At 39.9% G+C, this 24,008-nt stretch overlaps 3 protein-coding genes across 3 annotated transcripts; 1 reads left to right on the top strand and 2 right to left on the bottom strand.

Moving 5' to 3' along the window:
* Positions 1-2,533: 2,533 nt before the first annotated feature.
* On the bottom strand, positions 2,534-14,406 carry zgc:113263 (uncharacterized protein LOC503753 homolog). The gene is made up of 17 exons (XM_047390320.1): positions 14,350-14,406; positions 14,023-14,269; positions 13,760-13,938; positions 10,909-11,128; positions 10,668-10,816; positions 8,583-8,674; positions 8,212-8,369; positions 7,990-8,135; positions 6,611-6,866; positions 5,887-6,002; positions 5,562-5,799; positions 5,349-5,488; positions 5,004-5,253; positions 4,778-4,908; positions 3,464-3,716; positions 3,272-3,378; positions 2,534-3,182 (listed from the first exon to the last, which is right to left on the bottom strand). The coding sequence occupies exons 2-17, from the start codon at positions 14,238-14,240 to the stop codon at positions 3,175-3,177; spliced, it is 2,661 nt and encodes an 886-aa protein (XP_047246276.1). The 5' UTR covers positions 14,241-14,269; positions 14,350-14,406; the 3' UTR covers positions 2,534-3,174.
* Positions 14,407-14,726: 320 nt separating this feature from the next.
* On the bottom strand, positions 14,727-23,340 carry LOC124882623. Its single transcript, XM_047389059.1, has 7 exons — positions 22,968-23,340; positions 20,648-20,850; positions 20,344-20,448; positions 19,174-19,269; positions 16,575-16,685; positions 15,298-15,421; positions 14,727-15,190 (listed from the first exon to the last, which is right to left on the bottom strand). The coding sequence occupies exons 1-7, from the start codon at positions 23,005-23,007 to the stop codon at positions 14,727-14,729; spliced, it is 1,143 nt and encodes a 380-aa protein (XP_047245015.1). The 5' UTR covers positions 23,008-23,340.
* Positions 16,708-19,123, top strand: LOC124883284. Its single transcript, XM_047390321.1, has 2 exons — positions 16,708-17,303; positions 18,199-19,123. Coding segments are annotated over exons 1-2 (633 nt in total). The 5' UTR covers positions 16,708-17,301; the 3' UTR covers positions 18,830-19,123.
* Positions 23,341-24,008: the final 668 nt, after the last annotated feature.

Below are 24,008 nucleotides of genomic sequence, written 5' to 3'. Positions count from 1 at the left end.
GCTATTGTATTGCTACTGGGCTTTGATCCAACTTGACCTTAAAACTCTTTATTTTAATAACTGATGATGTTTAGAGAGTTATCTCCTGCAGGTAAGATTCTGACTGGACATTACATCTCCAGGCCCCTCACTACAATCAATACTAAACAATCCCATTGCTGTTTAGGTGTCTTTTTGACACCCTTGATGTGGTTTTTATCCTCAGCGTCTTGCAGTTATGCCAAAAAAACTCACACAAGCAGTAAAGTCACCATTGCTTCACAGGGCAACACGTTGACAAACCACCACAGCTACCATTGTAATCATTACCTCATGGAAGGCAGTCACACAAACAGTGAGTTACTTGCTTATGAAGACTAGTATATTGCCCTAAAACAGAGCTATGTCTCCGTGGTGTTACAGCACCAGTGCACACTCACACGCACTGGGCTGCAGCCAGGCAGTGGTGGTTAGATGCACTGTCAGATTTAGACCTATAATTACTGCTTTAACTTCTGGGGACTATATATTTGTGAGTGTATGTCTGTCGCCAATCTAAATATACTCATTTCCACATGTAGCAGGTTTACTGCCTGGACAATGAGTCCCTGCTGCTGTTACAGTCCAAACAGGCTCTCAGACTTTCAGTCATCGATTAGAATAATTACCACAATATCTTAAAAGCACTTAAAAGTGAACTCAAGGTTATGTGAGGTTATTTCAGTTGTCCGCTTGCACCACTTAGTGGCCAATGTGAGATGTGTTTAGTTTCAGTTCCTGAGCTCTAAATTCTAAAATCCTTTTACGCAACAGATAAAACTAATAAAAACAGAAAAAAAAAATACTTTGACAGTTAATTAGATACCAAAATGTGTACCCAGCTTGAATCCTAGTGAGGAGTTATCTGCTATCATTAGACAAGCTCAGAAAACTTAGAAAAAAGAAAGAAAAACAAAGATAATTGAAGTTTGTATCGGATTCAAGTTTCAAACTCCATTAACCTTTTTAACTAAACTGAAACTCATTTATTTAGAATCATTTTAGTGGCGCATTGGTAGATGGGCTAATTGTTTTGCTACATTTGACTGACAGGTGGGAGGTTTTTGTTTTACTAACTTGATACATGTATTTGAGGTCTGGTAGCTGCCCCCTTGAGCAGTTGGCACTCATGTGGCCTATGCCACTTCAATTATCAGTTTACTATACAGGCAAATGCAGACAATCCTGTTTCTATCTTAATATGTTAAGATTTGTGAAAATGTCAAAAATGAGGCCGCCTAAAATCAGAGTCGAATGGGAAAAGAGCGGTGGAAGTGACATGAAGCCATTTTCTTGACAGCTTTCTATGGTTTCTCTCTGCTGCTACCTATAGTTTGGGTTACATTTAGTAGATTATATGCAAGAGAAAAAGTAATTGTGACTTTAGTTATTCAAACAGTTTTACATTTCACTCGTCTTCTGCCTTTTAGCATATCACAGATGTTACATCCAGCTGCTTCCTGCTGGAGATTACCAACGGCCATTGAAGGACAAAACAGAAAAGCAACAAAATGCTAATACTGTGTGAAAAAAACAACAACTTTCCACTGGTTGGAGTCTTGTGACAGTATTCATACTCCTTGAATTTAGGAATATCTTTGCAAGGTACTGTAGATTATGTACATGTATCGCTTTGATGGTGCATATTATTCTTCTTTGCAAGTTGCAATAGATAAAATATCAGGTGGGAAGAAGGGTTTTAACCCACCTTCCATGAATAATCAGAATGTCCTCTTCTAGCTCGACTCTCAGAATCTGCAGCAGGATCTGGGCACCACTGGGCAATACCTCCACTACCTGCAGGTGAAATCGTTTTACAATGCAGGCCGTTGTGCTTTATACTCTTATTTGATCTGACTCCAAAAGTAATAGCTGCACCTTTTTTCTGCCAGTTTCCATCATGAGAGAAGTGGAGCTGGTGGAGGAGTATAAATACCTCAGTGTTCACCTGTACAACAGACTTGACTGGAGATGCAGCAGTGAAGCTGTACCATCTTTCCAGGACAGTAATACAACAATGTCTTCAGTCAGAGGCTTCTACAGATCCGTTGTTACACAGACTGTTACACAGCCATCACCAACTATAATCGCTCTTAGAATAAACTTGGATAATGAGTTACTACATCATCAAATTTTTGTTTGGGATTGGTAAACTATTAAATAGAACCGAACAGTGGATGATTAAAAAATGAATAGGAGAATCAAAGCAAGGAGGGAGAGTTTGATAAAAGAATTGAAAAAAGAATTAAAAAAAGAACAGATTGAAGTATAGATGGATTAAATGAGACAAGTAAGGAAGACAGGAGGGCAGAATAAAGGAAGGAAGACCGTTGGATGGTGGGCAAAGAGATGAAGGGATAAATACAACATATAGAAAACAGTATATGAAAAAAAGCGTGGAAAGTCAAACATTTTGCTTTACCTGGTACATGTTTCACACTTTTCCTGATTGCATAGGAACTGTGAATAAATGTTGATCCATCTCTTTTAGAAGAACTCGCACAATCCACAATCGGGCAATTCATTGTTTTTAATGAATATGAACAACGGACACGTTTTGTGGCACAAATGTACTGCAATAAGGTTTGGCGACACAAACTGTAAAACTATAAAATACATATATACGTTAAATAAATAAAATTATGGACAAAGTTAACTCACACTGAGTACAGAATAAGAGACTTGGAGGTTTTTCATTCTAAGCTTGTGGATTTCAAACTATAAACATGTGCAGAGGAAGTAAGACAGGAATTGAGATGAAAAAGCAAGTCTGTGGCAACAGTAAGAGCTGCTTTGTGTCTTTAACCCACATGTGCTTCGTTTCAGTCTCTTTAGGTTCAAGTAAAAATTAATCACTACAAAAACATGTTCTCGTGGAGGAGCTCTCCGTCCGGCTTCCCTAGAGTCCTGAGCGCCTCGTGCCATGGCTCTGGTTTTTATTTATTACAAGATATTCAAGAGGAGGGACACACACACACACGATTTCAGCCTGAACAAGGTCTGTATCTTTAAAGAATGTCAAGTATTTAAATTATGTACAGGGAGCTTTTCTGTGGTAGCAGTAAATATTTTAGCCTTAGTGTCTCAGTTCATCTGGATGACCCAGGTTCATCTGCAGCTGCTGCATCATCATCACCATCATGAAGAGGAAGGATTTTATGACTCTGCAACAGGCAAAAACATAATGTAAATATTTTTTTAAAAAGCTGCTGCATGTAAAACAATGCTAAATAGTAATGTGAAACAGCTGTACCTATGACTTCAGGTGTATCATCAGTCAGCGAATCAGAGTTCATCACATACTTGGTGCCGAATATCTGCACCAACTGCTCAAAAAACTTGCACTCCTGTTTATCCCCTCTGAGTACAAGAAATTAAGTAACAGTTATAAATAGTAAAAACACTCCGAGGATAAAAGTGGGCCACAGATTGTAACTGTGCTTACTGTCGTCCCTCCAGGAACTGTCTGAAGTTGGCCCTCAGCCTCTTTACTCTGGACTGACACTGTTCAGGAGAGCGCAGGTAGCCCTGGCTGGTCATGGCCTGAGAGATCTGCTTATAGATGCTTTTGTTCTTGTTGCCGCCCTTCAGGTTCTCCTGGATCTCAGCGCTCCCCCAAATTTCCAGCAGGGCCTCAGTCTCTCCGTCCCCCCAGGCCATCTTGGAGCTGTCGGCCAGCCAGTGATTACCTGAGGCTACTGGGAAAGAAGATAAAATATAGATAAGAGCATTTATCTGAGGAACCATGTCGACGTGGGATTGTCTAGATGAAATGTGAAAAACTGTACTAAACGCAATTAAATGGCAGATTACATTCCTCCAAAACAGAAAAACTGTTTTTCAAAAGAATTTAAACTTCTTGCACTTTGTAATGTGAAAAACTAACACAACACAATGCATTATTGTGAAGTTAAAGAAAAATATGCATGTTTTAAACTTTTTTTACACACTGAAAATAAAAAAATTGTGTATTGGCATTCACAGCCACCTTTTGCTGCAGTTACAGTTGCAAGTTTTCTGGCAATATGTCTTTAAAACATTTCCATATCTTCAGACAGAAATATTTACTCATTCTTTGTGAAATCCCTTAAGCTCTGTTAGATTGGGAGGAGAGAATCTGTAAACGGCAATTATAAAATCTTTGCCAAAAATTCTTATTTGAATTTAGTTAAGTTGGACACAGGGAAGGAAGGAAATAAGCAAAGAAACAGGGAAGTAAAGAAGAACAAGAAAACAAGGTAAAAGAAACAAATAAGGATGGAAGGACAAAAGAAACGGAATAGGAAAGTAAGGGAGGTACGTCAAAGGAAAGGTATGGAAGTAAGGGCAACACGAACAAAGGAAAGATGGAAGGGAGGTAGGCACAAAGAGTAAGTCAGGACAAAAAGGGAGAAAGGTAGGAGTGACACAAGGAAGGAAGGAACTTTTAGACTGTGGGATGAGGGATAATTTCGAAAATACAGATACGCTGTTTTTCTACTGAGATGTAACTACACACAGGCTTCCTCCATTTACAAATTTTATATGGCAGAGTGACAGCATCATGCTGTGGGGATCCTTTAGTTGGATTCCAATCAATAATAAAGTGATGTTTGAGGCCATATGAGTGCACTGGATTTTATTTATTGATTCTTTACCGGAGTAAAGGGGGAATAAAACAAATGCTGTACTTTTTAGATGTTTGTATTGTAAAACATGTTAAAAAACATATATAATTTACCTTCTTAAAATACTATGCAGAAAAATGCTTCCATTTTACCTTTCATTTGGTGCACTTCAGGTGCAAAGTCATCTGCTTCATCTACAATGAACGGGTTGACAACAGAGTCGTCCATGTTCAGGTCCTTCCTAAAGATCTTGTCCATTTCATTGAAGAATTTGAATTCTTCCCTGGATTTAAAGGAAAACAACATTTTTTATCCTTACTGATCCAATCAGCAAACAACATATAATAAACGTGTCGTTATAGTTTTGCCATGAATCACTTTTCGTGGACGAAGCCGTATTTGAGGCGTTTGATGCGCGTGTAGCACTGCTCCGTGGTCCTCACAAAGCCGTGGTTGCCCATTTTCTCCGAGATGTACTCAAACACGTGCCGGTTCTTCAGGCAGCCCCTCAGGGTGAGCTGGACGTTTTCTTCCCCCCAGATCTCCAGCAGGGTGCGAGTCTCCAGGTCCGACCAGGGCGTCTTTCTGCTCATGTCGGTCAGGAGTTGGCTGGTCGAGGGCTGCTCATCTAAAACAGGAAGAACAGAGATCTTTGTTATGGGGTGTTAATTGAGAAATGTATATAATATGTAAACGAGAATATTTCATTGCATTTATACGTACACATTACAGGATCATGGTTCATTAGGGTCTCTAAGGTAGCATCGACTGCAGAACCGTCTACATCTGCAAATGCCAAATCATCGCCAAGCACCGGAGCTAGAAGGTTGAAGTATCGAAACACTGCCGGCCGCCCTCCATTCCTGGAAATCAAGAATTCCTTTTTAAAATGCAGGTAAAATAAAACATATAATAAGAGCCATCTATTTATGTAACCTCCGGCTGTTGCAGTAACGCCTATAGGTCTTCTTCAGCCTTTTGATCCTTAGCTGGCACTGCTCCGCCGTCCTCAGGTAGCCGAGGGAGGCCAGCTTCTCGGATATGTCTGCATACACGTGCCCATTACGCATGTAGGTCTTCAGGCTGTGCTGCACGTCATCAGCGGCCCACACCTCCACCAGAGCGACCGTCTCTTCCTCCGACCACGACGTCTTCATCTGTTCATCTGCCACACCTGCAGGCGGACACGGACAAGAGATCCAAAGACATGGGACATTGTGTTTGTTCTGAATGGGAATGTGTGAACATTTAGAGACAGTACCTGGATCCATGTCAGCTTGCTCATCCCGGTCATCATACTCATCGATCGTCATGGCCTCCTGTCCCAGGATTTGCTCCAGCTGGTGGTAGAACTTGTAGTCTATTTTTCTTCCACTCCTAGAAAGATTGAAATGTTTTACAATTAAATATCACAAAAGAAGGGTTCCCATAGAGTCTAGAAAAACATGTTTAAGTCTAGATGAATTTGGAGAAAGAAAATGAGAACATGAAAAATATTTGTATTAACATACTTTATTTCCTAATCTACTGTCTAAATGTTTTGTCCTTACTTCAACTTTCAGATCGTTTCCTTCCTTGCTTCCTCTCCCTCTCTCCTTGTGTTCTCCCTTTCTTTTCCTCTTTGAATTCTTTCCTCCTTCCTTTCTTTTTCCTCCTTGTATCCTTCCCTTCTCATTCCTATTTGTATCATTCACTTATCTTCCCTTCTTGTATCCCTTTTTTGTTTTCTTCCTTGAATCCCACATCCATTTCTTCTTTCTTGTTTTTTTCTGTCTTTATATCCTTACTTCCAGTGTCTGGTTTCTCCTGCTTTGATATGGAAAGCTTGACCACTGTAGAAATATCTTCAAAGTAAAAATTACTATCTAATATTTTTAAACAAACATGAAGAACTAAGAACTCTGGAAAACTGAGACCAGAAAAGTCTGGAATTTTTGTATAAAAATTTGTAGGAACCCTGATAGGAAAACGGAGAAAGATCTCACTTCTTTCTGTCGTAGCACTGCCGAAAGTTGATCCTCAGAGACTTGACTTTGGAGCGGCACTGCTCTGAGGTTCTAGAGAAGCCGAGGTCGTGCATCCTTTCTGAGATCTCAGAGTAAACGTGCCCATTGTGGATGAAGCCCCTCAGAGCCCGCTGGATGTCCTCGTCACCCCAGATCTCGATAAGTGCCAGGGTCTCCTCGTCTGACCATGTGTTGGAAGCTGGTTTTTCTGCTGATGCCCCCTGGGTCTCTCCATCTGATATAGAACAGGCAGAACTGGTTTTAACACGGTATGAATAGGTGACTAAATTGGTGAACATAAAAACACAGAAAAGCCCCCTCAAAAAAATTCACCTTATATGAAATTATATTAATTACATTAAACTAAAGCGTATTTTAACCAACTGTTGATGTTTGCCATCAGTCAAATAAAGCCACTTCCTACTGCAGTGGAAGAAGCACAAGAAGAAGTATTAGAAAAAATGTATTATATTTGATTATAAATCCATCTACTTCCTTTTTTATGAATTGCTAACTGAGTTCAAGCCTATTAACCTGCAGTTACTGATTCATTTAATTTTCTTGAAATTAATCACATAAAAATCAAAGCTAAGTTTCAAAATCAAAAATGATGGATCTATGAAATCATCTGTTATTGTGTTATATGAAAAATGATTTGTATCAGCCAAAAACAATGATTAATGAAGTTAGCATTCATTCTTTTGAAAACTTCAAGATTTAAAAAAATGTATTATATCTGTTAAAACCCTTTTTTTCAACTTGTGAAAAAGAAATTCTGATGTACTTTTATGCTTATGCTAATTATGTAGAAGATTTTTGCATTTTAAACCCTTCGTATTAATTTAAAGACTGGATTACTACAGCAATGTGAATGCTTACTTCATAGTTAGAGCGAGCAAGACAAATCTAAGACAGTAAATCCTATTATCTCTTACTTTCAGATGCTCATTTCCACATCAGTTAATTCTGGGGCTGATTTATTAAATAGTTGCACGTCTCAAAAACTGGAGCAAACCAACCTTTTTTTATCTAATCCTTCGGTAAGGAAGATTTGCTCTCTAAACTGGCAAGCAAACAGCTTGTAAATTAATATGAGGACTAAAAAAGCCTCCACTGTTCATAGCATGCAGCTTGCATTAAATATTTAGTCTCCTAAAAGCTGGTGGTATTTCTGGCATTGCGGACCTTTTGTGGCAGAAGATTGAAGAAAGAAACGATGTGCAAAATTCAAAGCTGAAAGTAAATGCAGCTCAGTCTTAGTGTATAAGGGTTCTTAAAGTCTGGTGAAGTAAAACTACTGAATGACACTAGATTCTTATCTGTAGTTGATAGGACAGAAAGGGTAAAAAGTAGCGTGCCTCTCTCTGTTCCCGATTCTTCATTGGAGTCTTCTGATATTTCAATAGAATCTGGTACTATGGTGGATGATGTCGACGGTTGCTTTTCCAGAATCTGTTCCAGCAGATCATAGAATTTAAAGTCGACTCGGTCCGTCCCAGATGAGCTACAGATATAAAACGACTTTATGAGTGCACAAGTCAAGACATGAAAATGATGAAATGCATTTTATTTGTTTTTACCTCATGTTTTCTTTACATTGGCGATAGGCGGCTTTCAGTCGTTTGATCCTGGTGTGGCACTGCTCCGGGGTGCGGGAGTAACCGTTGGCGTTGAGCTTCTCCGATACCTCTGTGAAGATGTGTCCGTTGTGCGGGTAGCGCCTCAGACACTGCTGCATCTGAATGTTAGCAAAAGACAATTAAGTAAGGTGAGCAATATTTGAAATAGCTTTATTTATAATAAGGCTTTAAGAAGAATCTGAACAAGATATGAAGTTATTAAAAATTATTTTAAACAAGTTAACCGCCTAATTTATAACTGGGAGACGAGTAGAGAGAAACAGCAGTGCTGAAAAATAATGTAGACCTTTCATGATAACACTGTGCTTTACCTGTGGGTCACCCCAAACCTCCAGGAGGATGATGGTCTCTTTGTCGGACCACGGTACTTTCTTCCGGTCTTCCTGAACTCCCACAGCAGACTCTGAAGACACAAACCTGTGATTATTACCAACACATATTTTCACAACTGCATCTCTCAGTCAGGGTCTATCAGTTTGAATGTTCCAGTTATAAATCAGTATATAGACTGAGAAAGAATATTCACAAGTGGAAAACAATCAGGATTGTTGACATTCTTCCCAAGAGAGGAGTCCTAGCAAATTCCACAGAAAGGTCAAAATGCTGACTCGTCAGAAAAGCTCCAAAAAATATTCCAAGAGGAGCAGACTGAGCTGCTCTTGATGGGAAAGGTTTAGTGGGAATCTAAGCAAGGTTGACGTTTGTAGTGTTGCTCCTGAGCAAAACACAAAACAGTTTGGTACAGATTAGCCCAGGTACAGATGGGTCTACATGAGGCAGAGCAACATGATTGGATAAAACCTAACCCAGAACCACAACTATGACTAAAAGAAAGTTTGTTGCAGTTTTATTTTAGTCAAAATCTGGGTAAGAAAAAATTTTAAATACCAGTAAGTGTCACACATAAACTGTAAGATTTCAGGGAGGAATGTTGATCATATCATGAAAAAACACTCTTTAAATGGCAGTTCTGCAAAAACAATTTAAAATGTTGTCCAAAGTCTTCAATATGGCAACTAGCTCCAAGTGACCAATGGAAATCAGAAAAAATCCTGAAAAAAGAAAAACCAGCCCTGGTGGTAAGGCTGTGGGTGAAGAGGACAGAGGTTATACTGCCGTGACAGCCAGAGACAGCTCTTCTCTGAGTTATTCTGATGAAAATGCTCCAGGCTTATCTGAATTAACAGATCTAAACAACAATCCTGGGTTCACTGAAAGCCACCTGCATGGGGGAGGAGTGAACAAGGCTGGAGTCGGTGGAAACCAGCATCGGCCAACTGTGAGAAGATGACAACTGTAGGATTTGTGGCCTTGAGAAGACAAGGAAGCTGGAATAAATCTCAAACTCTGCTTTATTTGTGCCACTTCCAACAAATTCTAATAGCAGACAATGATAAATCAAGTAAATACCAAAAGTAGTTTTACAAGTGATTTCTTTTATTAGCGAAAAAAAAGTTATTAGCCCCCAACCTGGCTCGTTGACCAAAAGTCATAACCCCCCTTCTAAAAATCACGAATTAGATGTGGGAAGCCAGAAAAGCTGAGTTTTGTGCAGAAACAAGAATTACTTAAACAGAACCTGTCTGACAACGTGAAGTAGGCTAAAAGCTCTGAAAAAGCAACACAACTTGTATTGATCTAAAAATCAAAATCAAAAACAGATCAGAAATAAAAGTCGTTATTATGTTTGGTGCCGTTTTGGTGCCGTCAATACCCCAATTCAGCTGTGCCTCGCCAGCCCAATCTAGCTCTAAACTTTCAGATTATGTATCAGTTGCACAGCAGCATCAAAGATGGTATGTTCCTGTGCAATTAAGCTCTTTTTAAGGTCTCGTTGTTGTTGAAAAAGGAACCGAACAAACTTACTTAAATCAGCAGATTTACGATCAGCAGATTTACGATCTGCTGATTTTCGGCTGATTTAGCCAAATCCTATTGACAAAGCTGCCTCACCTCACCTGCTAAATTTGCCAAATGAGCAGGTGAGGTGGATTAATACAGTTTAGGTCTGCTTAACTTGTTAGCTTCCACCACTAAAGAGGATGTACTTACTTTTCACAACCCACCGATATGACACCTTCATACAACAGATTACCGATAACGTGACAAAAGTTACCACAAAAGGTCAAACAGCATCCAGATTAACCCTTAAACAAAGGTAATATTCCCTTGATTAGAGATATTCTATGCTCATGTGTAGATTCTTCAGAGTAATTCAATGGGTGAAGAACAAGAACCTTTCACTGTTATTTGATTAATCAAGAGAAATAACAGATCTAATTTAATGACAGTAACAAATTGCAGGTCAAATGGGGGAGAGGAGCACTTCTTCTGCACATGTAGACCTGCTTTACTTTACTGTTTCTATTTTAAAAAGAGAATAATAAACATTTTACCCATGTTATGGTGACTGTAGGAAAGAAAATCGCTGTCGTCATCCTTCATTGACATGTCATCCAGCAGCATCACCGACTGGAAGTCCTTTACTAAAATCCTTCCAAGCTCATTGTAAAACTTGCACTGAACTTGCTCATGTCCTTTCAAACTTGAAAATATGAACAGAAGAAAGGCACATTTAAGTATTAGGAAGAACATCACATATTTCACTTTCTTACTTTCCAATGTGAGCAAATGTACTTGTTTTGGTAGCACTGCCTGAAGCTGGATTTGAGTCTTTTCAGCCTAGTCTGGCATTGCTCCGGCGTGCGGGAAAAGCCCAGGGCGGCCATCTTGCTGGATATGATGGAGAAAATGTGTCCGGTTCGGTTCCCTCTCAGCTCCTGCTGCATTTTGTCAGCGCTCCATATGTTGATGAGGGCTAAAGTCTCCATGTCTGTCCAAGGAACACTTCGAGTTCCTAAAATAACAAAAGCAATTGAAATACAGTACAGACCAAAAGTTTGGACACACCTTCTCATTCAAAGAGTTTTCTTTATATCATGACGATGAATATTGTAGCTTCACACTGAAGGCATCAAAACTATGAATTAACACATGTGGAATTATATACTGAACAAAACAGTGTGAAACAACTGAAAATATGTCTTATATTCTAGGTTCTTCAAAGTAGCCACCTTTTGCTTTGATTACTGCTCCGCACACTCTTTGCATTCTGTTGATGAGCTTCAAGAGGTAGTCACCTGAAATGGTTTTCCAACAGTCTTGAAGGAGTCCCAGAGATGCTTAGCACTTGTTGGCCCTTTTGCCTTCACTCTGCGGTCCAGCTCACCCCAAACCATCTCAATTGGGTTCAGGTCCGGTGACTGTGGAGGCCAGGTCATCTGGCGCAGCACCCCATCACTCTCCTTCTTAGTCAAATAGCCCTTACACAGCCTGGAGGTGTGTTTGGGGTTATTGTCCTGTTGAAAAATAAATGATGGTCCAACTAAACGCAAACCGGATGGAATAGCATGCCGCTGCAAGATGCTGTGGTAGCCATGCTGGTTCAGTATGCCTTCAATTTTTAATAAATCCCCAACAGTGTCACCAGCAAAGCAACCCCACACCATCACACCTCCTCCTCCATGCTTCACGGTGGGAACCAGGCATGTAGAGTCCATCCGTTCACCTCTTCTGCGCCGCACAAAGACACGATGGTTGGAACCAAAGATCTCAAACTTGGACTCATCAGACCAAAGCACAGATTTCCACTGGTCTAATGTCCATTCCTTGTGTTCTTTAGCCCAAACAAGTCTCTTCTGCTTGTTGCCTGTCCTCAGCAGTGGTTTCCTAGCAGCTATTTTACCATGAAGGCCTGATTCACACAGTCTCCTCTTAACAGTTGTTCTAGAGATGTGTCTGCTGCTAGAACTCTGTGTGGCATTGACCTGTTCTCTAATCTGAGCTGCTGTTAACCTGCGATTTCTGAGGCTGGTGACTCGGATGAACTTATTGTCCGCAGCAGAGGTGACTCTTGGTCTTCCTTTCCTGGAGCGGTCCTCATGTGAGCCAGTTTCTTTGTAGCGCTTGATGGTTTTTGCGACTGCACTTGGAGACACTTTCAAAGTTTTCCCAATTGTTCGGACTGACTGACCTTCATGTCTTAAAGTAATGATGGCCACTCGTTTTTCTTTACTTAGCTGCTTTTTTCTTGCCATAATACAAATTCTAACAGTCTATTCAGTAGGACTATCAGCTGTGTACTGTATCCACCTCCTGCACAACACAACTGATGGTCCCAACCCCATTTATAAGGCTTGAAATCCCACTTATTAAACCTGACAGGGCACACCTGTGAAGTGAAAACGATTTCAGGTGACTACCTCTTGAAGCTCATCAACAGAATGCCAAGAGTGTGCAGAGCAGTAATGAAAGCAAAAGGTGGCTACTTTGAAGAACCTAGAATATAAGACCTATTTTCAGTTGTTTCACACTGTTTTGTTCAATATATAATTCCATATGTGTTAATTCATAGTTTTGATGCCTTCAGTGTGAAGCTACAATATTCAACTCTTTGAATGAGAAGGTGTGTCCAAACTTTTGGTCTGATGGGAGCACATCACCCCGGTTCTAAAGTCCCTACACTGGCTCCCTGTAGCTCAGAGAATAGACTTTAAAATACTTCAGGTAGTCTATAAATCACTGAATAGCTTAGCATTACAGACTTGTTGTCAGTGTATCCACCACCCGGACCTCTCAGGTCTTCTGGCTCAAATCTACTCTGCATACACAAAACCAGAACCAAACATGGAGAAGCAGCTTTTAGTTCTTATGCTCCACTAATCTGGAATAAACTGCCATAAAACTGTAAAAGCGCCAAAACCCTAAGTTGCTTTAAATCAAGATTAAAAACTTATGTGTTTAGAGTGGCCTTTGACTGGGCCATCTAGGCATGATTAGTTGCCTTTTCAGTCCAATTTTCCTTTCATTTTCTTGTCCATCATTCTATTCTCTTTATTTTATTTTACTTTTTTAAATTACCTCTGTTGTTTGATTTTATCATTTGATTTGTTTTTCTATGTCTGTATCTGTGTTTATTTGCTTTGTGATTGTATTGTAATTGTATGTACAGCGCTTTGAGTATCTCGTTACTGAAAAACGCTATATAAACTTACCTTACCTTACTGTATAACTACTGCATTAGATATGTCATTCTGATATAATCTGCATCTGTTTAGCTCCATGCACCTTCCCATCAACTCTGACCAGCATCCCTGAACTTGCTGAAGAAAAGCCTCCCCAAAGGATGATGCTGCCACCACCATGTTTCACCATGGGGACTGTGTTTTCTGACCAAAGCACTTTCTTAAACATGTTTGGAGCATCCCATATATCACATGTGACATAGAAAATAGGACTTCTTATGGCTTCCTTTCAACAATAGCTTTTTTTCCTTATCTTTCATAAAGTTCAGATTTGTGGATTGCACAGTACTTAAAAAATATGAAATGCTTTGTACATGTAATTTTAAACTTCAATTAAATAAACTAAGCAATCACACAACTGAATCAGCGGATAAATTATTAATCATACGAATGCAAAACTGTACCAATTTCCAGCTGGCCAGAGTGTCCAATAAACTGCAAGTCTTCTTCCCCGTCTTGGGTCTCGTCATCTTCAATGACTTCCTCAACATCATAGGTTATCTCAGGAACAGACGAGGCAGATGAAGAGCCGATGATCTGCTCAAGCTTTGAATAAAATTTATGGTCTGGCCTTGAGTTCCCTCTGATGGTAAATAAGGAATGAGCATTTTTAATACGGATTACATACATTTTCTCCCATACTTCATAAATAAAAGAGGAGTGTTACTTAAGGCTCTGGCGGAAGCATTTCTTGAGTCGTTTGATCCTCGTCTGGCACTGCTCCACAGTTCTCATGTAGCCCCTCTCGGACATCTTCTGCGCGATTTGAGTGAATATGTGGCGGTTTTTTAAGCAGCCCTTCAAGGCTCGCTGCACCGAATCCTTCCCCCAGATGTCAAGCAGATGGAGCGTCTCTTCATCTGACCAGGGAACCTTTGAGTCCATCAGAACCGGGAAAGAACGTTCCTGAGAGTCTGAAATCAGACACACATATGCCTGTTAATTCGTCGATTTAATAAAAAGTATAAACTCAGGATACATAAACAGCACAAACCTGTATATTCTCCCCATATGGAGATCAGAGGAGATTCACCGGAGTTCTCATCATCCACCGAGGAATCTCTGCTGAAATGGCAAAATAAAATGAAGATAATTACAGTGAAGGATTAATGAGACAGACAGGATTATGTTTTAGAAAATATCTGAACAGTTTAATTTAGAACGTTTTACCATTACCTATCACAAAGTGTCAAAAGTTATTGCAAAACAACAATTAGTTGGATCCAGATCGAAACTTTTTTTCGACAAATCATAAAAAGTCATTTCAGGATTTCTTTTCTTTTTTGGCTAATTTTTGAAATATAAATACAGAGCTTGACCAGGTATTTATAGCAGATGGAACATGTATTATTTAGGATATGTCTGTTTATCTTACAGAACAGCTGAAGCCTCTGCATTTTGCTTCCTGGGAACGTCCACATCTTCACTCAGCTTCCTCTTCTTTGCACTCTGAGAGCCAAACAAGCTGTGGGGGCTCTCGCTGGCCTCTGAATCGGAGTCCCCTCCCTCGTTGGAAATTGTGAGGTCAATGGTTTCGTTGCATGGTTGTGATGAGCTCTGTGCTTTCCGTTCCTGAGAAATGTTCATGTTCCTGACCTGCAGCTGCCAAACACCGGACTTCCGTTCCTCCCTCAGTTTCTGTCTCAGCGTGTCAGAAACCCTCATGCTCGGACTCTCCAGAGTGCTGGTGTTGATGGGAGCTCCAAGATGTACTGGAGGGGTTGAGTCTTTAGGTGGGGCAGGAGACTGAGAGGTGGTGTCAATAACAGGTCTGGTCCCGGGAGGCAGCGAGAGGGAGGAGAGGATGCAGTCATCCATCGGTAATAGTCTTGGATCTGCAGGGTAATAAAATGGCTGAATTAAATGAAAGAAATGATAGTCACTATATGCCCAAAGTTTGGTTGCATTTTGGAGTTTTGCCTTGATAAAAATTAAATTCTACCTTTTTCTTCAAAATGACCTAGGCTCCTGTGGTGGTCAAGTAAAGCCTTCATGTCCTCTGGTGGGAAAAATGATCGTAAACAGTCGTCAAGATATGACGGAGCGTCTGTCAGCAAAGCTGCCAACTGAGAAGGGAGATAAGGTCAGTACAGTTATAAAGTCATTCATTACTCTTTTGTTTAAATTGCCAAAAGACCAGTCCTACTATTAGGTCCCTTTCACACCAGATAAGATTGCTGTACAGCTTCCAGGATGTCCAAGACCATGCAAACGTCACTGGATTGTGGAAAACTAGCAGATTACCACAGGGCTACCATGTTTAGCTTCATATCTGCAATAGGATGTTTCCAAATAATCTGCAGAATTTCTCTATAATATCTGAGGTTTCTGTGTCTTTATCATCAGCTTCAGTCTGACTGTGGAGGAAGAAACCACATCAGTGTTTTCATTAACTTAGCAGCACAGTTAAGAGGTTTTTTTTTGTACTGAGCATAGTGCAAATGTGGTAAATAGCACAATAATTTTAATTAGGAGGTTTGGACATGTGGACATGGTTAGGAGGCTTGAGGTCATGGCCACATAAACTTTTTTTTTTTTTATTCTTTGGGGACCAACACATCTGTAACATGTCGAGCCGCATCTCACATATAAGCAACCAAGCTGCTACTAGCATGAAGAACCACCATGATCTCACTGCAGACGTTTTTTGCATGATCACAACTATTAGGGACGTCTCACGCTGCCGCAGATGTTTTAAAGTGCGCACTAGATTCTTGCTGCACAGGAGGAGGAGGACTCCTCCTAAATCGTGCATGGACCATTCATGTTCTGACAGATTTTTAATGTTGTGGTGTTGCCTTAGTCCGGTGTGAAGCGGGCCTCACATAGGGTTGATTTAGACGCACGTGGAACACTTAAAATGAAACTAAACAATAAACATTTCATTAAATGTTAAACAACCTAAAAACAAATATATGTAAAATCAGTGTTGCTTATGGCATGCTGTTATTGTCTCTGATTAACAGGCTTTGTGGTCGTGTTTTTCTCTAGAGACTCTCTTCTAAACAGAAGGATGATGAGGAAATGTCTACTGGGACACTGTGGCAGATCTACTCCCAGTTTACCATCCATCACACCTGAGCCCTTAGACGAGACTCCATTTGGAGTAATGGAGACACCCCAATGTGTTATAATTGGCTATGGATAATAAGTAAGTTAAAGTAAAGTTTCAGCATCAAACTGGTTAACTTCTTCTATGCTTGAGCTGAAATAACGCACCTGTGTGAAGTCTGGAGCAGGCATTAGTTCCTCCAGTCTTGATATAAACTCCCACACCAGCATCTCGAGGGCCGCGTCATACTTCGGGCCGAAATACACAGGGAAGATTTCCTGCAACAGATATGCGTGCCAAGTCAACAGAGGGATCCATTTAGGAAAAACAGCTAAACCCATTACTGAGTCAGGTTTTTAATTTGCTGACAACTACATATGTAGCTGGAATATTGTCTTTTTTAACGAAATAACCCAAATTACATATTCATCATATGACATTTGTTGATTTCCACTGCATTTTTGTTAAACTCACAGAGGGATGTTTTCGTTTTGGTTACGGAGCCTCAGTGGAGGGCATGACCTTAGCTTTCCATGTGAATGTGGTGCTTAATGATGGATGTGATGCAAAGGTAAAACATCAGCAGTCAAGAATCAGGAAGAAAAACCTTTAACCTTTTGTTTTACCTCATTCATGAGGCTTTGTGCAAGGAGATTTTTCTACACGAAACTGTTGATATAATGATAAGAACATTTGCAAGTCAAACATTATAACTATGAATCAAATACAGCATTGATTACAACTCAGTATTTCCATTAACACTTTATTTTTGGTGTTTCATAGATATAAATGTGTGGACTTGTACAGGTCTTTTGCTCTGGCCTCAAGAATGCGGCCTTAACTGTCCAGGACTCTATAAATCATCTGTGCATGTGATGGAGGAATGCACAGGGCATGTAAGTACCATGGCCTCAATGGCTACCTTGGCAGCAAGCAGTGTGCTATGTACAAGTGATTGAGTAATGGCATAGATACATTCAAGTGTACTCGCAAGAAGTCTGGCTGTTTTAGGCAAGATTGTGCTAGTAAAATATATACTTTCTCAACTACATTTAAACTGTTAACGGCAAAATTCATTAGTCTAAATTCCCAATGCTTTACCCTAAATTTCTGTTAATCCACAAAGAAAGTTTATAACCTTGAACATTTCGTAAAATCTTGCAACCCTACTGAGTCATATCAAAACAGAGAGAAAGATGCATAAGAAAGGGTTAGCCTAAAACTTTAGCAAACTAAAGACAGCAGCTGTATGTGTTGAGTCAGAGATATCTTTAGAAAGAAATGGTAAAGCTTTGACCATTTTAGGCAACGTGTCATCAGAATATTACAGCTAGCTTTTTTAGCATCATGTTGAAGAAGCATATCGAGGCCAGTTTGGAGGAACAGAGTCCAGTTAAAACAAAATTAAAAAGTGAATTAAGTGCTATATAATACTGATTGAAGGTTGTTTTTTACTGCAATTCAAAGATTCTACATTTTCAAACCCATGCTAGCATTAATTAAAAAAATACAAACTGGAACTTGGTATCCATAAATACTTAAAATAATTCTGAATACTATTGGACAGAAAATAAATCTTGACATGGAGCTTTGACTTGATGGGTCATTGACATCGCTCAGGCTGTTTAAATCAAACCATGATAGAGCTTGATTTAAACAGTTTAATTTCTATAAGGGTAACCAAAGAGTGCCTAGAAAACATTTGGGCCATTAAAGAAAAGTTGTTAGTCTCCAGACATTATGAAATTGTTCAGCCAGTTGTTATTCTAATCTTACCAGCTTCTTCTGCAGGTTTCAAAACCAACGATTCACACCTCAGTCCCACACAAAAGTACGACCTGCCTACCACTTGGAGTTTAAGACTGTGGAATTGACCATGGACTTCCGGGGAACCACACCGCCTTCCTTTACCATCCTCAGCAACGCAGTGTCAACTGCTGATCACTTTTGGGTCCTAGGAACCACCCGTTCCCAGGACCTGAGTTGGTCCTCACACATAGACACTTTTCGGAAGATGGCCCAGCAGACACTGTACTTCCTGCAGCAACTGAAGAAGTACAACCTGCGACAGGAGCTGATGGTCATCTTCTACACTGTTATTATTCAGTCTGTCCTGTTCGCATCCATCTCTGTGTGGTTTGGCTCATACACAAACATGTCAAACTACAATGAACAATCAGGTCTGCAGAGAGGATCATCAATGCTGACCTTCCCTCCATCCAGGACTTGTACAGGTCTAGCGTCACAGAAAAGGCAGCCAGTATCTCTGCAGACCCCACACATCCTGGACATAAACGGTTTAGACTTTTACCTTCAGGTCGATGGTTCAGAACGTCAGTTAAAAAAACCAGCCACCACAGACACAGTTTCTTCCCCCAGGCTGTCTCTCTCTGATGAACACAATGAACACCTTACAGCCTAAGTAGTCAGCTACTCTGCTGGAAACAAAATAACCATATTTGCACTACCACAACCTGTATTTCCTTTTTTCTTTCCTATATTTCTTTCCCTATATATATATATATATATATATATATATATACAAAATTAAATGTACATACATGTACTTACTGTTCCTTATTTCACTTTCTCTAAAGTTTATATATTTATACCTAATGTCTGTATGCTGCGAGCGCTTAAACTGATTTCAAATTCCTTGTTTGTGCACACAGTGTTGGTCAATAAAGCTGATTCTGATTTTGACATTCCCTTCATGTGAAATGTGTTAAGTCCCCCCCAACAAGTAAACAAAGTGAGAGGTCTTACTTGGAAGAAATATTTTCTCTCAGAGGGATCCTCGAGTAATGAGTGCACCAGCTCAACAAAGTTCACCTCGGACTCCTCCACCTGGTTTATTGTTACCTTAAAAAAACAACAGTAGACATATCAAATATACACTGCCTGGCCAATAAGCTTCTGCAATGTCACAAAATTTATTTCCACCCAGTGTTGCATTCATTTTTCACCAAGATCTTGCATTGATGATGGTAGTCTGACCGCTGCGCAAAGCCTTCTCCAGCACATCCCAAAGATTCTCAATGGGGTTAAGGTCTGGACTCAGTGGTGGCCAATCCATGTGTGAGAATGATGTCTCATGCTCCCTGAACCACTCTTTCACAATTCGAGCCCAATGAATCCTTGGATTGTCAACCTTGGAATATGCCCGTACCATCAGGGAAGAAAAAATCCATTGATGGAACAGCCTGGTCATTCAGTATATTCAGAAAGTCAGCTGACCTCATTCTTTGAACACATACTGTTGCTGAACCCAGACCTGACCAACTGCTGCAACCCCAGATCATAGCACTGCCCCCACAGGCTTGTACAGTAGACACTAGGGATGATGGGTGCATCACTTCACCTGCCTCTCTTCTTACCCTGGTACGCCCATCACTCTGGAACAGGGTAAATCTGGACTCATCAGACCATATGATCTTCTTCCATTGCTCCAGATTCCAATCTCTATGGAATCCGGAGCAATGGAGCAAATTGAAGCCTTTTTTTCCAGTTAGCCTCACTGATTAGTGGTTTTATTAAGGCTACACAGATGTTCAGTCCCAATCTCTTGAGTTCCCTTCGCAGTGTGCATGTGGAAATGCTCTTACATTCACTATTAAACATAGCCTGGAGTTCTACTGTTGTTTTTCTTCGATTTGATTTCACCAAACGTTTAAGTGATCGCCAATAACAATCATTAATGGATTTGTTTTCGGCCATATTTCTTCCTCGAAGACGATGGGTCCCCACTATCCTTCCCATACAGTAATTATCCAATGGGAGGCTTGTACCTGTTTGCTTAGTTAAATCCATGTGGCGACTTTTTTTTTTTTTGGCCAGGCAGGGTATCATCTAGTTTTAGAATGCAGATGTAACTCAACTAAGTAGGACTACCAAAACTAGAAGAAGTAGATGTTTTCCAAGCTTCAGTTTACTCACGTGGTGATCCTTGGCGGTGCTGACAGGAGCTTTTATTCTGTCCAGATGTGGCTGAATGGTCTGCATGTCCACTGGGTGATCTCCTCGACAGAGCTCCAGGACCAACTAGTTACAGAAAGCAGTCAAAATAGTCATATTTACCTTTCATAAAAGGCTATCTTTTGCAGATAATAAACCAAATAAATACAGATGTATGGGTGGTTCAAATCAACCTTACATATACAGCATAAAGTTGATCCTTTATGAAAAAAACAACATTTATGACGTATTTATTATGCTTCACCAAGCAGTAAACACTACTGACCCTGGCCCTGAGGCCCAGGATGAGCTGAGCCCTCTGACTGTAGCTCATCAGCTCTGGGACCAGCTCTGTCACCATGGTAACAAACTCCTCCAGCATCCCATAGTGATCCACGAGTCCCTTCTGGACAACCTGCCACACTGCAGCTGACAGGAGCTGCAAGGGCGGGGCCAAGAGCCGCAGATAACGGGCTGGGAGATCATTACCTGGTGATAAAGATCAAAACGTAAACATACACCTCAAACTCTTGAAATGACCTAAAACTCTCTCTGCAAATAGGTTTGGACATGCTTTTTGTTGTGAACTGGCACCTGATGAAAATAAACTAAACATGTGAGCCTTGCAATGAAAACAAATCTTGGATGTTAGGGTGTATTTTATTTAACAGGCAACAAATCGTATTATTATCGTATGGTAACTGGCTGAATTCATGTTGTCTTTTTTAAAACCAGCTTTTAACAAAGTAGTGGATTTACAGTGACTGCAAAAGTATTCCTGCACCTGGAGCCTTTCCACATTTTATGTTATAACCACAAACCTCTGTAGATTGTGTGTGACAGAACAACATGAATTTGGCCTTTTGCACCGGTTTCATGTTTTTTTGTTATTGCAAATCTTGAAGTTGTAGCCCACATTTGCATTCATGCAACTTTACACGAGTTCACCTAAATAAAATCCAGTGCAACCAATTGCCTTATCGCTGTGTTTCACCTAGGACTGGACAATATTAAAAATACAATACTGGTGAATGTTGCTATGACAATACCAGTTGTGATATATAGCTATTTTCTTCTTTCCTCTCTTACCTGCGCTTGCTACACTCTGTGCCCTTTAGCATTTTGATCAATGTCTTGTGTGTCCTGTGTGAGCATCTGCAGCTGTGAGACTGTCCAACTGGATAAAACTACATTAGCATGTAAAATGCACACTTGGATTATTTTAGCCAAAAATTACTGCACTACAAATAGTCCTTTGCAATATGAATATTGCACATGATATTGCTATGACGATATATTCGCAATATTGTTCAGCCGTAGTGTCATCTTTAGCAAACAATGACCAAAGGGAAATATGGTGGTGGCAGCATCATGCTGTGGGGGAATATGTTTTCAGCAAGGACAGGGAAGCAGGTCAGATTGGATGAGAAGATAGATGCAACTAAACACAGAGAAATCCTGGAAGACATCTTCGCGGCATACTAAACATATAGCTATACATGCATATAAGACCAAAGCATATTCTTATGTTAGAAAAGCCAGACCTAAATCCAGGACAACAACCCTAAACAAGCACCCTGATCCACAACGGAACGGTTTAGATCAAAGCATACTCATTTGTTAGAATGGCCCAGGCAAAGTCCAGACCTAAATCCAATTGAGAATCTAGGGCGAGTCTAGCTATTCATAGCAGCTGTCCATCCAATGTGACTGAGCCTAAACCATTTTGCACAAAAGAATGAGCACAGTTTTAATGTTGCTAGGCATGTAAAGCTAGCAGACACACCTCAAAAGACTTGCTGCGGGGATTGCAATGAAAGATGATTCTACAAATTAACAACTCAAGCGAGGCTGAATACAAATGTACATCATACGTTTCAGATTTTAAATTGTAAAACAATTTCAATTCAATTCAAAAATACTTTATTATTCCCAAAGGGAAATTAAATGTTGATGTAGCTCATATGATATATTATTTGAAGATCAAGCATCTATTCCCTTCCACTTCACAATTATGCCCTACTTTATACTGGTCCATCAAACCGAATCCCAATAAAATACACAGAAATTTGTTTTTGTAACATGAAAAAAATGAAAAAGTTCAAGAGCTACGGATGCTAACAAGATGCATCCACTTATGATTTCATCCGAAGTCTACAACCTGCACCTGAAATGATTTATCTAGGAGCCCAGGATGGACTCAGAGTGGAGAATTACTAGGTAAAATAATGACATGACAGCGACAGCACAATAAAACTCCCCCGACTGTTGTACCGTGTGCTTCACAAGGCTGTTGGGCTTTTGCCACAAGTAACAAGGGGGGGGGGAACCCAGAATAATGCTGTGATCGGCTAGGAAATCATATGGCACACAAATATTCCGCCAAACTGAAGCATGCCCCCAGGGAAGGATGGGAATAAAACAGCGTTCACATCCCATCACTAGCAATAACAATCGAATTGTATATTATTAAATGTAAACCACAGTGATTTGAACAAAAGCGGTTATTTACACTATCCGTGTGGATCTAGCCCATAGACGCCAGCACAAAACCCGGAATCATAAAACACTTAATATTTGGATTATTGTGATGAGGATGCACGCACCTCGGCTGTTTCCACTTTCTGCTCCGCGTTTTGTTTCCATTTAGCAGCTGACCAAAAGGGAAAAAATGCACGGCCCTGGATCTCGCCCTCGGGTTGTGGTTGCTACAGAAAACGAACAGTGGGGGAAAACACAGAGAGCTAGCCTTATAAGATAGCTTTATAAATAAATCCTAATTTTTTGATAAGTGTGTCAACCATCTGCGATCGGCAACTCATGAAAATGAGGTGCGGTTTTGCTGGACGCATGAAAGACCTCCCGAATTTCTTCTTGGACTCGGATTAAGAGCAGAACAATGGTTCCTGGTCTCATCCGCCTCAGTCCAGATCATGGCAAACCCTCTTTCCTGGTTGGTTGACGAAGAACGGATCGACCAAGCAATTCTGCTATTGTGACACTAGAGGGCGCCAAAGGCTCTGTGTAAGGATGGCTTTATTTGTATATTTTAATTAAAGGGAATAAAAAGAGACTGGATGTTTGAACAAAATAACTAAAAAAAATTTCTTAAAAATTACATAAACAACTTGCATGTATTAAAGACAAAAACTCTTTGTTTTGTAGTCTGTTGACAAGATAATTCATTTTACAGTGCATAAAAACCAAATACCACAATAGCATACATTGTATAGTGACACTTGCACGAATAGAAGTAATATTAGCCACTTAAATCTTAAACCAAAACACAAAAAAACCCACCTGTTTGATTGACTGTTAACATTTCCCTTTTAACCATCTGTGTCTAACAACACCACAAAAGACAAATGTATAAATATAGGAATAAGTAAACTGACATTTAATAGTAACAATGATAGTAGAAATAACAAATAAATTACAATTACACACATCTTTCAAAAAAAACAAAAAACAAAAAAAAAACAGTAAAGCAACATATTAGGTTCAGTGAATGAAAAGCTCACTGGTTTTGTTGTTTGATGTTTATCAGCGGATAATAAAACATAAAAAAACTCGACTTGAATAAAAACAAAAAACATTTGCCATCACTATACACTGCTCATAAAAATAAAGTGAACACTCAAATAACA

This window comes from Girardinichthys multiradiatus, chromosome 17 (genome assembly GCF_021462225.1).
Source record: "Girardinichthys multiradiatus isolate DD_20200921_A chromosome 17, DD_fGirMul_XY1, whole genome shotgun sequence".
Classification (NCBI taxonomy): Eukaryota; Metazoa; Chordata; class Actinopteri; order Cyprinodontiformes; family Goodeidae; genus Girardinichthys; species Girardinichthys multiradiatus.
Note: the sequence above shows the minus strand (reverse complement) of the source record. Positions and strands in the feature narration are given on the sequence as shown.